Here is a 9,778-nt window from a genome sequence, read left to right on the forward strand (position 1 = left end):
AGGCTAGAGATGAGGAGGAGTTGCCGTGCCAAGGGCTGCGGGCTGCCAGCACAGACCGTCCCACCCATGCAGCCTGGCACTGGTGGCTTCTGCCATGCGGTGTCCCCCACATGTGTGAGGAGGTGGCAGGTTGTGGCCACCCTCGTGCTTCCTCTGCTGCTGCACAGGGGAACCACTCAGGAAGCATCGTCTTGGTGCGGGGTTTCCGCTGCCTGCAGGGCTGTTGCTCTCCAGAAGCAACAGGGCCCGTCCTGGAGCGGTGCCTCTGCGCCGCAGCCGTCCGCTGGGCCTGTGCCGTGCCCTGGCCGCAGCACCAACCCCCCGCAGTGCTGGGGGCTCCTGGGGTGGTGGCAGGAGCTGCCCATGTTCCTCCAGACCATGACCCTCAGCTGGGCTGGTGCAGGCTGCGGGATGCAGGCTGTGAATTTCACTTCTGCAGCGCTGGGTACCCACGGCCTCGTACCCGCGAGGGGCCAGGCTGACGCTGCAGCCGGGTCTCACCGGGACACACCAGATAAATCCCTGCCTCCTCCTGGCTGCCAGTGCTTGGGGAGAAAAGAGATGTCTGTGAAAGCTCCCCAGGCCCGAGAAACCCACTGAAAACTGCCCACCCCGAGTGCAACTCCTGCTGGTGCTTTGCTGCCAGCCACCCGTGACCCCCCCCCAGCCAGCACCAGCTGTGCCGCGGCGCTGCCAGCGAGCCCAAAATGGCACTGGGGAAAAACTCTCCCAGAACTGCTGGCAGGTTTTCTGCTAACGCCAGAGCAAATGTCCTGCCCTGTCAGCAGCATTCCTGCAGCAAGAGCCTGCGTCCCCTGTGCTGAGGTTAGAGGGCCTTCATTATCAGGATTTGGTGTTCTCAGCTGAAGAGAGCTGCGCGGCTGATAAAAGAGCCCTGGAGAGGACAGCTGGGCAAGAAAAGCAGAAGAGCAACTGAGGGCTGGATGACTTTGCAATCCTGGGGTGGGATAAGCACGTGCAACGCCTGTGTCCGTTGGCAGGCCCTTCTCGGCCTTTCTCCATTCCTCATTTCAGCGTTTCTCGCTGGCCGCAGCGCGAGGCAGAGGTGAGTGCAGCTGCTAACGGTCTGACTCCGTCCCCAGGTGACGCAGTACCTGCTGGACCAGTCGTTCGTGATGGATGAGGAAACCCTTTACGAAGCGTCTCTGCGAATAGAGCCCAAACTGCCTTCCTGAATCCCGAGGGCGGCCGGCGGCTGCTCGTGTACACACGCTATACCATACTGTACATAGCTCTTTGTTTATGTCGGACGCCCTGGAGTGACTCCCACGTATGTGCTTCTCCGAGCAAACCCAGCCCCTCGGTGTTAGGCCACAGTAGCCCTCGCGTAGGATTTCCCGCGTTGTTTGAGGTTTCACGCGTTGACACTTTGCTGGAGTCCCGGTTTCTTTTCGATGATGTTATTTTTGTCATTTGTTCTTCTCGAGGGGGTCGGGGGCGGCGGGACGTACACGAGCCGCGCGGGCACTCGCCTCCCTCGCCCAGCCCGGCACGGGGAGCGGCTGCGTGGCGCCGGGCTGCAGGGCAGGGGGACGCGGCTGGCGCCCGCGGGTGCTGTCCGCGGCCCCGTCTCTGTAAGGCAGTGGAACAGCATCAATTAAAGTTATCCCGCCGTGTGAAGCTGCCCTCTCTTTGTGTGCCACCGCCCCCTGCCAGGGGGCTCCTGCGCCGACCTCCCGCTGCGAGCGGGGAGAGGAAACGGACCTCGTGCCCTTAGCTGCGTTCTGCTCCTGCAAGCTCCTGTTGATATGCTACAGCTCCGTATTCCTTGTGACAACTGAGTAACATGATGTAGAATTAGACAAAATGACCGAGTGTTTTTATTACATATACTGTAATCCTGTCTAACCACCTTCTAGCAGGAATATAGTAATGTAGTGCTTATTCTGTGAATATTACCATGTATTTTTTACATTGTACAGTATATAAACACAGTTTAACTTTAAAGTGGCAGGCATGCTCCACTATAACAGACAGAAAACTTTTGCTGTAAGCAATACCTCGTGGTATGAGAATTCTATTTCAAGCCCTAAAATATTTCAACTTACAGCTTGTTTGGAAAAATATTTCCATTTTTGTAAAAATATATGTTTCCTGATTACCTCTTGCTAATAAATCTATTCTATCTCAGGGTGAACGCGGACTGCTGACGTTTTTATCAGCCGGGGCCAGACGCCGGCCCCGCACGGCTCGGGGGGGGCCGGGGGGGGCCGTGCCGGGGGGGGGCCGGCGGCGGCGGGTCCGGCCCGCCCCGGGGAGGGACCGGGGCCCTGCTCCGCCCCGCGGAGGCTCGGCACGGCTCGGCTCGGCACGGCTCGGCGATGGGCTGCTCCGTGCTGCTGGCCTTGGCCGCGCTCCTGGCGCCCGCCGCCGCCTCGGCGATCACGGCTCAAGGTACCGGGAGGGGACGGGGTGGCACGGCACGGCTCGGCTCGGGTCGGCACGGCTCGGGTCGGCACGGCTCGGGTCGGCACGGCTCGCTGCGCCGCTCCGGGTGCTCGCCGGGCCGCGGCCCTGCCCGAGCTGCTCGGCTGGGCTGGGGCGAGCCGAGCCGAGCCGAGCCGGGCCGAGCCGAGCCGGGCTGGGGCGAGCCGAGCCGGGCGAGCCGCCGACACGCCGCTCTCCTCTCTCCCGCAGAGGAGCAGCTCTTCAAGGCCTGGATGCTGCAGGTAACGCTCCGCTGCCGCCGGGGGCCGGGCCGAGCCGGGCCGGGAGCGGCTCCCCGGGGGCGCGGGGCCGGGGGCGGCTCGGGGGGCGCCCGGCGGCGGCTCCGTGGCGGGGCGCTGCCACTGGTGCGCCTCGTGGCAGAACGGGAGGCGCTACGGGCCGGCCGAGTACGGGCACCGGCTGCGGGTCTTCGTGGGCAACAAGCGGCGCGTCGACGAGCACAACGCCGGCAACCACAGCTTCGAAAGTAGGAGCTGCCTCTGCCCCTGCCTCGGCCCCCCCAGCGCCGGCCTGCGGCGAGTACAGCTCTCCTCCTTCCTCCTTTTTTTTTGTTAAGTGGGCCTCAACCAGTTCTCCGATCTGACCTTCGCGGAGTTCAAAAAGATGTACCTGTGGAGAGAGCCGCAGGTAAGCTGATCGGGAGCCCGTGCCGCGGGGGGCTCCGTGCCGCGGGGGGCTCCGTGCCGCGGGGGGCTCTGTGCCGCAGGGGGCTCCGTGCCGCGGGGGGCTCCGCGCCCACCCGAGGGCCGGCACCCGGTGGCTGTGTGGCCCGAGCCCGCAGCCCTCCCGCCTCGCTGGCAGAACTGCTCGGCCACGAAGGGGAACTTCCTGCGCAGCTCGGGGCCGTATCCTGACTCTGTCGACTGGAGGAAGAAGGGGAATTACGTGACGCCTGTGAAAAACCAGGTGAGGAGCGGGAGCGATGGGCAGCGCGGCAGGAGCGGGCCCGCAGGGGGGACCACCGCTGCGGGTCGTTTTCCCCAGGGAGCCCCTCGGTGCTGGGGCAGGAGGAGGCTGCGGCCTCCCAGGCAGAGGCTGAGCCCGGGTGGAGGCTGCAGGGAGCGCCGTGCCCCTGCCGTGCCTCCTGCCCTGGCTGGTGACCCCGCCGTGCGTTACAGACCAGCTCCTCTCTGGCTCCCAACGCAGGGCCCCTGCGGGAGCTGCTGGACCTTCTCTACCACGGGGTGCCTGGAGTCGGCGATCGCGATTGCGACGGGAAAGCTGCTCTCCCTGGTAAGAGAGGTCCCTGCGGCGGGCAGAGCCCCTGCAGCTGCACGAAGCCGGGAGCTCTGTGTCCCTGGGGATGTGCCCATTGCTGTCCCTGCTTGTGCTCCGAGTGCCTCGTTGCTCCCAGCCTTGGGCAGAGCCTTTCTCAGAGCAGGATGAGGCCGCGAGGGCTGAGCGTTGAGGGCTGACGGGTCCCTGGGAGCGGGTGCTGGGGGCTGGAGCCGGCCTGTGGCAGCTCCCTGCTGCGAGAGCTCCGGGAGCAGCGCGGGGGGACGATCCTGAGCTCCTGGAGCCTTTCCATTCTGGAAGGGCTGGAAAGGCAGCAGCCGCTTAAGTGACTTACCCGAATACCCGAGAGCTGGATATACGCGATAAAAACAAACTTGACCTTTGAAAGAGATCTCAGCCAGTGCCTGCGGGCCAGGCGGTGTCAGCAGGCCGGAGAAGGAAGGCACCTTCCCCAGGGAGCCGCCTGCCCCCTCCTCTTCCTCCTCCTGCTGCCTCAGGCAGCACCAGCTCTGTCCAGAGGGGTGACTCCGGATCGCACCGGGCTGCACCGATAGGAACAGCGCTCAGATGTTCCCTGTTGTGTGTGGTGTGTGCCCTTGCTCTGAATGCAGTTGTTTGTACGTACTCTGACTCAAAACCCTTGCCTGCAGGCGGAGCAGCAGTTAGTTGATTGCGCTCAGGCTTTTAACAACCATGGCTGCAGTGGGTAAGTAAGATGAAGTAGTGAAGAATAAACATTAGCATCTTGTGGTCCGTGCTTGACAGCCTTCTTCAGGTGTTAGGATCCTTCCAGACCTTGGAATTTTTGTTCCTTTGAATCTGTGAAATGTTGTTTCCCCTTGGCTGAGACGTATCAGGGAAAATGGTTTGGGGTTTTTTGTTTCATTTTTTTTGTTTTAATTTCACCCTCTCTGAAGGTTAGAATGTTTCACAAAGTCTCCAACACTTCCTCACTTCTGTAGTTCCTCCTGTTTATTAGTTTTTGTTCTGATACTTGTTTTTTTAACAGATACCAGTCACGAGTGCTGTGTAGCTAGGCTCTAACATGCTTAGGGAAAGCAAGGGAAGTTTTATCTATTGCATTGCTCATGGGTCACACGTATCTCATGGTGCTCTAAGGAACCCACAGAAACCTCTGCTTCCCCTTTGGTAAATTCCTCTTGGCACTGCTAAAAGAAGCAGAAAATAGGGTTTTCTGAAATCTTTTTTCTGTAAGATAAGTGGTCCCTGAGGAATGCTCAGAGAGCTGAGCACTTTGGTGCATTTTCTCTTTTATGAGACTCGTCGTTAGCCCTCTCGTTGTGATCACGCCCTGGTCACGCTCCCCTTTCCTTCCCTCCCCACGTGCACCCCCGGGGGGTCAGGGGGCTCCCGTCCACCCCAGGCTGTGCTGTGGGGCCCTGGGTGCTGCGTCCCGGCCGCAGGCTGGGCACAGGGCACGGAAAACCTCCTCACGGGAGGGGAGGCCAAAGTCCCCCCGGCGGTGGAGCTCGGTTGGCGGGGTTAGCGGTGTGGCCTTGGCCCGGTGGCCTCATGCCTTCGGGCTCCTTTGTTGGCGTTGTCCCCAGGGAGCCCTGAGAAGGGGGTGTTGGGTGCCTGTGCAAGACCACGTGTAGGACCATGCCCAGCAGTGTGACGGGCTGGGCCGGGGCTCCCAGGCGAGGAGATGCTGCGGGAACAGGCCAGAATTTGTGCCTCAGAGGGTGCAGGATGCAGACTGCCCTCCCCCTCGCTCCCTCTCCGTGTCCATAGGGCGGTGGAGGAAGCTTTATGGTGTGCTCTGCAGAAGCTGCCGCGTTGCTGTCCTAATTAATCTGCATGCTGGCTGTGTTGTTTTGCAGGGGCCTGCCAAGCCAAGCTTTCGAATACATAATGTATAACAAAGGGCTGATGGGGGAGGACGCCTACCCGTACCGGGCTGAGGTACTGCCGGGCAGCTCGGGCGTGTTTCGGCGTCGGGGGGTGCAGAGCAGGCTCTGGCACTGACTCCTTTCTGTCTGCACAGAACGGCACGTGCAAGTTCCAGCCGGACAAGGCTATTGCGTTCGTCAAAGATGTTATCAACATCACGCAGGTAAGCCCCTGAGGGTGACATTTCCAAACTTCAGGGCATTCGTTCACGCTGTGCCAGGCCTGACCTGGAAAGCACTCGGCTGCGTGCTGCTCCCTGCGGCCTGCGCCTCCTCCCTGCTGTGCACCGCAGGCGTACGGGGCCTGGCTGATCTCGTACGGGCCCGGCTGACCTCGTCCCCAGCTCGCGGGGTGTCTGCGCCCCCCTTCCCGCAGCAGGGCGTGCACCCGCCAGGCTGCAGTGAGCTCTGGCACCCATAAAGCGTGCAACCAGCTCCAGCGCCTGCAGGGAGGCGTCCGAGCGGGGCTGGGCAGCGTGGCGGTGACGGCTGCCTCTGAAAGCTGCTCTCCACCGGCTTATGTTGCTCAGCAGGAACACTTTGCATCCTGAGTGCGCCTGTGGGGGCTACTAAAATTCCCCTAAAAGTCCTGCTGCTCCCTTTTCTGAAGGTGGCACCAGTGGAGTGCTGCAGTCATGTACAGGCAGTAGGGTGTCTGCCTCCTTTCCACAGTGGGTGCACCTCCAGAAAATAAGAAATTATTGGTTCTTGTATTTCAGTGCCCAGGAGAGGCACATTTCTGCCCGTGAGCAGAAAGCCAGGATTGGCCACTGTGCTCTGACTGCTGGTCCGGGGCATCGTGACTGGTCCCAGTGTAACCAGGAGATAAATGACCCTGGGATCCTCTTCTTGCAGTACGATGAGGCTGGCATGGTGGAGGCTGTGGGGAAGTACAACCCGGTGAGCTTTGCATTCGAGGTGACGAGTAACTTCATGCACTACAGAAAAGGAGTCTATTCAAAGTGAGTATTTCTGAGCCTGGAGGGTGAGAAGGAAGAGGGGCTTGAATCGCTCACATCTCCATTTCTCCTTCTTTGTGGCACTGGACACGGGGCTGGACTGTATTCTTGCATTTCCTTTTAAACAGAAAATTGAAAATATAAGCAAATTGAGCCTTGAAATGCTGATTTCCCAGGGGTAAGAGGGCAGCGTGAGGAAGAGGGAACAGTGTGCTTGCAGACAGTTTACTGCTGGGAGCCAGTCCGACCTCAAGGCCAGGCTGTGTTTGAAACACAGGTCTATAGCAAAGGCAAAAAGCTACTTAAAGGGCGGATCAGTATACCTTAGGAAGACTGTGGAAGCTAATGGTGACAGGGTAGATTTCTGTTAGGCAAGAAATGGGAAAAGTGCATGTTTGGAGAGAACTAGAAAAACGCTTTAGGGTAATGAATCCCCAGTCACGTAGAACTGCAGGGAAAATTAAACGAAGAGTCTAAGCATGAGTGATCTGCCCCAGGGAGCTGCAAGGGAAAGAGCAGGCAGTGTCGTGAATTCAAGTGGCTTTGCTGTTGCAATAAACACAGTAAGTGTTTACTTAAAAAAGTTGACTGCCAGCAACAGGCAGATGTAGGGTGTGAAAGCAGGGAGACAGGCAAGATACGTTGTAATAGGACTCCAGTTTAAGGAACACATCAAGTAAAGTTACCATGTCTAAGGTAGATTGAAAGTGCAAGTGTATAGAACAAGTGGTGTCCCAGGGGTTACAGCCTGTGCTCCACAGACCAACTGTTAATGGATTCAAAAAGAGTAAATCTTTAGTGGTGGTTATTGATCTTTTAGTGATCTGCAATTTGAAATTGTGTAAAGACAGTATTTGTGGAGATGGGAGCTTGTGCCTTGTGTTGTCTTGATAGCAAGGCAGCAACTTTCATTGAGTGCAATTTAAAAACAGGAAGTGCAAAGGAAATGCAAGAAAATGTGTAGTGAGATTGAGGGGCTCACTGTTGCTTGTGCAGCATGTGAAATGCACTAAGAACTTTGTTTTTCATTGGAAAAATTCCTTCGCTTTTTTTTGCGTGTGTGTGTGTGCGTTGTAGGTTGTTCTTGTGTGACAATGTTGTTGTTAATTCCGAACAAAAGGCCAGACCAGGTGCTAGGATCAAAGGTCCATATAGCCTAACACCCTGACCCCTCATACAGCCGGTAACAATTCCTGAGTGAGAAAACAGAGCTGTATCTCCTTTTCTTGTCATTCCTCCCTACTCGCCACAACTGGAAGTTCAGAGTATCCATTAGTTCTTTTTGCAGTTGAAGTGCAGTCAAAAATGCTGGCTAATCCATGATTAACTACAGGCTATTGTTTTATGTAAAAAATCTGCATTATTTTTCTTTTGCAGCCCACGATGTGAGCACACTCCCGACAAGGTGAACCATGCTGTCCTAGCTGTTGGGTATGGAGAAGAAAATGGGACTCCTTACTGGATCGTTAAGAACTCTTGGGGCCCTCTGTGGGGCATGGATGGGTAAGGAGGTCCCAGCTTTGCTAAACACATCACGGTCTCCCAGTATCTGGTAAAAGAATGTCACACGCATGGGATTCCACCTGCCCACGTGAGCTGCCAGGTCACCCCGATGCTCTCAGGCTGAAATTTCACCGCTGTTTCATAATCTGTGAAAAGGCAGGTAAATCATCTGAGCCTTGGGAGTGAAGAAGGAGAGCTGGTTCTGAAAACCGGTCTGGGGTGACTGGTTAGGCCAGGCCCTCAGATCAGCTTCTGGGAGGTCACCGGCGACCAGGCCAGCCGTGCAGTTGATGCACCTGGCTGCTGCGGGAGCTGTGCGGTGGTGCAGTGCCTCTTCTGTGCTCACACCGCCAGAGAAGAACAGGTGGTGCTGCAAGTTCACTCCAGCTCCACAATATCTTCTGTATTTCCAGATACAAGTGAAACTTTATAGTTGGGTGCTAGCTTGCAATGTGGGGGGACAGGGAATGGCATCTCCTGGTGACCTACTGAAGATAACAGCTCTGTGACACGTATCTGCTCTTTGCATTGGTGTGAGAAAGGAGCTCACGCATGACAGCAGTCACCGTATGTCTGTGTCAGGCATGCTGACTGCTGGAGGAGCAGGGAATACTCGCTCATACCTGTTTGTTTCTCTTTCCAGGTATTTCCTAATTGAACGCGGCAAGAATATGTGTGGTCTCGCTGCTTGTGCATCTTACCCTATTCCCCAGGTGTAAGAGGAGAGCGCAGGCTGGGGAAAGTGGATACAGAAAAAGGAATAATTGATCATGTGTGAATTTCTAAATGCTAAAATCAAGAAAGCACGAAGAAGAAAGAAGTCTGCTGATATTTGTTACGTGCAGGTGGATTCCTCTGCTTGCACAAAGCTTCTTGTGGTAGGCAGATCTGTGCCTGCTCTCCCTACCCAAAACCAAGCGTGCTCCTGCACCGACAGCCAGAACCCGTGGCTGCAGGCGGTGTGTGCCGGGCTCCCCTGCGCTGAGAGTGAGCACAAGGGGCGGGGGAGATCCAGGAGCACACAAGGTGAAAATGCCACGCCGTCACCCAACGTTAGGATGCCATACCACAACCTCACCCCTTCCTTGTGTCAGTTGTTTCTCAATCAGCAGACGCAACGTCTGGGGACTTTTCTTTTTTTCTCTGAAGGCAATTTTTCCTTTCTCTAGAGAAAGATGAGTGCTGTGATTTTTAAGTTTTATCTGTGCTCATTTAATGTTTTTAGTATTTTTGTAAAAGATGGAAAAAATGAGGCTATTTTAAGGAAAGCATTGAGGGAATGGATGATTTTATGAATCAATGAAGAAGCAAAAAGTTTATTGCCGTTTCAAAGCAGGACTGTGAGAAGCCCTTTTGCCAGTAGAGGGCACTTGTGTGTTATTTCGTGCTGGCCTGCCGCTGCCCCCGCTCCTGACTGTTGATTAAACGAATAAAAACGACCTCTACCTTTCCCCCTAGTTAACAGATGTGTTAATTAATTAGCTGCACGGTCACGTGTGGGAGATGCTGCGCTAACATTGGAAGCGCTGCTTTCTGATCATGAACATGGATTGAACGTGGTTGAAAAACAAACAAAAAATAAAGGGCCCCGTCACTCCGACGGGCTCCGCGCAGGGGTTACCAAAACCACGGGGGCCGCGGCCCCCTCGCCCGGCGCCGCCATTTTGTGGGGGAGGCGGGCGGGGGGCGGGGCGAGATCCC

The 9,778-nt window shown here is 56.8% G+C and overlaps 2 protein-coding genes across 9 annotated transcripts in view; both read left to right on the plus strand.

Annotated features, from left to right (window-relative positions):
* Positions 1–2,159, plus strand: part of RASGRF1 (Ras protein specific guanine nucleotide releasing factor 1) — a 35,236-nt gene extending 33,077 nt beyond the window's left edge. For all 8 annotated transcript variants that reach the window (XM_048046242.2, XM_067003724.1, XM_048046239.2 and 5 more), the window contains one exon: positions 1,104–2,159. In XM_048046242.2, coding sequence (XP_047902199.2) covers positions 1,104–1,196 — 93 coding nt within the window. In that variant the 3' untranslated portion in view covers positions 1,197–2,159. The remainder of the gene's footprint in view (positions 1–1,103) is intronic.
* Positions 2,160–2,309: 150 nt separating this feature from the next.
* Positions 2,310–9,527, plus strand: CTSH (cathepsin H). The gene is made up of 12 exons (XM_067003748.1): positions 2,310–2,415; positions 2,659–2,690; positions 2,830–2,935; positions 3,026–3,096; positions 3,271–3,375; positions 3,616–3,702; positions 4,356–4,411; positions 5,547–5,628; positions 5,711–5,779; positions 6,471–6,577; positions 7,952–8,077; positions 8,721–9,527. Exons 1-12 carry the CDS (start codon positions 2,343–2,345, stop codon positions 8,794–8,796), a joined length of 990 nt encoding a protein of 329 aa, XP_066859849.1. The 5' UTR covers positions 2,310–2,342; the 3' UTR covers positions 8,797–9,527.
* Positions 9,528–9,778: the final 251 nt, after the last annotated feature.

This window comes from Anser cygnoides, chromosome 11 (genome assembly GCF_040182565.1).
Source record: "Anser cygnoides isolate HZ-2024a breed goose chromosome 11, Taihu_goose_T2T_genome, whole genome shotgun sequence".
NCBI classification, from domain to species: domain Eukaryota; kingdom Metazoa; phylum Chordata; class Aves; order Anseriformes; family Anatidae; genus Anser; species Anser cygnoides.

What these genes read in the sequence shown, in the direction of transcription:
- CTSH (XM_067003748.1), top strand. Translation starts at nt 2,343, where the DNA reads ATGGGCTGCTCCGTGCTGCTGGCCTTGGCCGCGCTCCTGGCGCCCGCC. An exon ending in TCAAGGCCTGGATGCTGCAG is followed by an intron (nt 2,691 to 2,829) that starts GTAACGCTCCGC and finishes GCCTCGTGGCAG; the next exon opens with AACGGGAGGCGCTACGGGCC. An exon ending in CGGCAACCACAGCTTCGAAA is followed by an intron (nt 2,936 to 3,025) that starts GTAGGAGCTGCC and finishes TTTTTTGTTAAG; the next exon opens with TGGGCCTCAACCAGTTCTCC.